Here is a 2679-nt window from a genome sequence, read left to right as displayed (position 1 = left end):
GGCGAAAGATCTCGTGCCTTGGCCGCGCCCCCTCCGCTACATGGGACCCCCCCACTCTGTACACCTTATAAATATCGCGCGGTACAAGCCTCGTCATTGAGAGAGATCTGTTTGATACTTTTTTGCCGTTTCCTTCCGAGGAGTGTTTAAGTATGTGTGTGTTTCCCGAGTACTGCGTCTCGGAGTCTGTTCTCGGCTGACGACAGTTGGCGACGCTTCTTCGTCTCGAGTTACATCCTTCGCTTGGCGTCCCGCGAGACGTCTTCTTCGGTTTCCATGAACGCGGTGAGTGAGCGACGAGTTTTGCCCGAAGATGATTTGAGCCAGTGCCACGCCTTGCGGTATGCCCTTTGTGTCGGGACTGAGTGTGCGTGTGTCGGTGGTCGGGACGCGACGCTTGATGAAAGACAAAACGGAGGTTTTTTTATCTGTAGGAGCAGCTGTAAAATATGTTAAAGAACCTTTTGTTTTGTCTAGCGTGCTCAAAATGCGACTATGTTTCCTCCGGAGGATATTCATTCATTAATTCATTCCTAGCTGCACTCGTTAAGAATGAGATCAATATAATGTTTCAGTACAGGTGAGCGACGAGAATACACCCTTCGCCAATAAACAGGAGCAGGTATTTTTATAACGTTGTTTTGCGAACCTAGTATAATTTTCTGCGTGTACAGAGTCTTCGACCATATCCTAAAGCACTGGTTAGCGCTGGAGGCACCATCAGCTGTTTTGTTGGTTGTTTGCGCTAGAGGAAGCCTAGTAATCATTAGTGGCCATGATTTCAGCCTTTCCCTAAATGTAAAGAATACAAATATTGAATCGACAAAATGCATTAATAAATTTAGACAGCAGGAACTGGCCTGAACGTTACCGTTATCTTGGAACCATGTGCACTGAGATACGTTCCTAAAAGCGGTTCCAGAATTGTTGAATGCAACATGCCTCTGTTATGTGCACTAATATCTGCTTCTTTGTCCCGGACACTTTTTGTGGCTACCTCTGACTGCTCGTGTGCTAGTAAAATACCTTGCCGACAACCATGACCAACTGTTCATAGCTGTGCACACTATACTATCAACGGCTTGTTCGCAATGAAACACATGCTTAATGTGAAGATGCATTAATTTCATGTCGGTCAACTTATTTGATATGGAATTCGGGGAGTCAGAAAGGTCAGAGATGTCAAGTAATTTACCTGATGTGTTGGAAGAGCAGGATAGTTTCAAGGCATTCGCACTTCCCATCGTATCGAGAACATCAAATTCGAGGAGCGCTTACTGTTTAAAGTAGTTCTACTTAAATGTTTCTTTACATAACATTACGGTTACTTTTTGTTCATTCGTGCACAGTTTCTGTTATTTTTATCTTGCTATGGTTACTCATGGGCCTTTTTGAATTATTTATGAAGAAAATTGAAGTTTTGTGTTTTATTCCCCACCTCCCAACCATTTTATTTTATTTCTCGTCGGACGAGTTGTTATATACCACCCTACATTACGCCTGCCTCTCTTCTTTTTCAGCTCATCACACCGATCGTACTCAGCCTGCTATCAGCAGTGCACTCTTACGTCATACCGCACGCGCACCCTTTCGGTCCCGTCGGTCCTGGCAAAGTGTTTGTTCCTTACCCGACGTACGTCGGCCACATACCTTTCGGACATCACCCGCATGTCGTCCACCCCCCTGTATTCGTCATAGCTCACCACCCTCCTCACGGTGACAAGCCCGCCTTCCCTGGTCCCGGCTCCGACGGGCACCCGGGTGACGTGCCGTTCTACCCACCACAGTTCCCCAGATTCCCAGGACCATTTCCCGATGGAGAACCCGGCATTGTTGTCCCGCCACCACCGGAAGAGCCAAAACCTGAAGGCGTACCTGGAGGTGCACCGAAGCCACCGGGACCAGAGTGCACGCTTTGCGGGGGCGGAGAAAATGGTGGCGGTAATGGTAACGGTAATGGTCCAGGGGGACCGCCGTCGGATGAAGGGGGCCGAGGGGATGATGAGCCTTCTCCGGATGGTCTGACGCCCAAGGGCGGAGTTCCAGAGGCCGAACCGAAACCGGAGGAACCGAAGCCAGAAGAGCCCGCGCCTGAGCCGAAGCCGGAAGGCGAGCCAACGCCGGAAGAACCTAAGCCTGAAGAACCGGCCCCAGAAGAGCCAAAGCCTGAGGAGCCGCAGCCGGAACAACCGGCAACCGAGGAACCAACTACACAGGCCCCAGCAACGGAAGCACCCGCAGCTGAAGAACCAAAAGCCGAGGAAGAACCAAAGATCGAAGCAGCCATGCCTGAGAGGGAAGGGCCAGAGCCAGAAGACAAGTCAAGTGAGGAAGAGGAAAGTAGTCCAACTGAGGCACCCGCTTCGGCTCGCCTCCAGTTTTCGAAAAAAGGTGGTACCCTTGTTCCATAGTCATTAATGTAACAACTCTGGGCCTGGAGTCACAAACTTCGTGTGCGTAAAACCTCGCACGTGGAGTCACAAGGGGACACGTTTGTCTCAGAGTCAGACAGGGACATGCTAGAGGTGCGGCAAGAAGGCCAGGCGTGACTACACCATTATTAATCGTGTCGGAAGATTTTTGTATGTACCTGAAATCCTGCAGGCAGGGATGCAAGTACGGCGAATGTCGAATGGGCATTACACAAATGAACTAGAATAAAGACGAAGTTCGAGCAAA

At 49.6% G+C, this 2679-nt stretch overlaps 1 protein-coding gene across 1 annotated transcript; it reads left to right on the top strand.

Annotated features, from left to right (window-relative positions):
• Positions 1-75: 75 nt before the first annotated feature.
• On the top strand, positions 76-2679 carry LOC144153875 (uncharacterized). Its single transcript, XM_077685622.1, has 2 exons — positions 76-285; positions 1521-2679. The coding sequence occupies exons 1-2, from the start codon at positions 277-279 to the stop codon at positions 2409-2411; spliced, it is 900 nt and encodes a 299-aa protein (XP_077541748.1). The 5' UTR covers positions 76-276; the 3' UTR covers positions 2412-2679.

The sequence above is a fragment of the Haemaphysalis longicornis genome, unplaced genomic scaffold (assembly GCF_048455015.1).
Source record: "Haemaphysalis longicornis isolate Haplotype H1 unplaced genomic scaffold, Haemaphysalis longicornis Haplotype H1 scaffold_9, whole genome shotgun sequence".
NCBI lineage: Eukaryota > Metazoa > Arthropoda > Arachnida > Ixodida > Ixodidae > Haemaphysalis > Haemaphysalis longicornis.
Note: the sequence above shows the minus strand (reverse complement) of the source record. Positions and strands in the feature narration are given on the sequence as shown.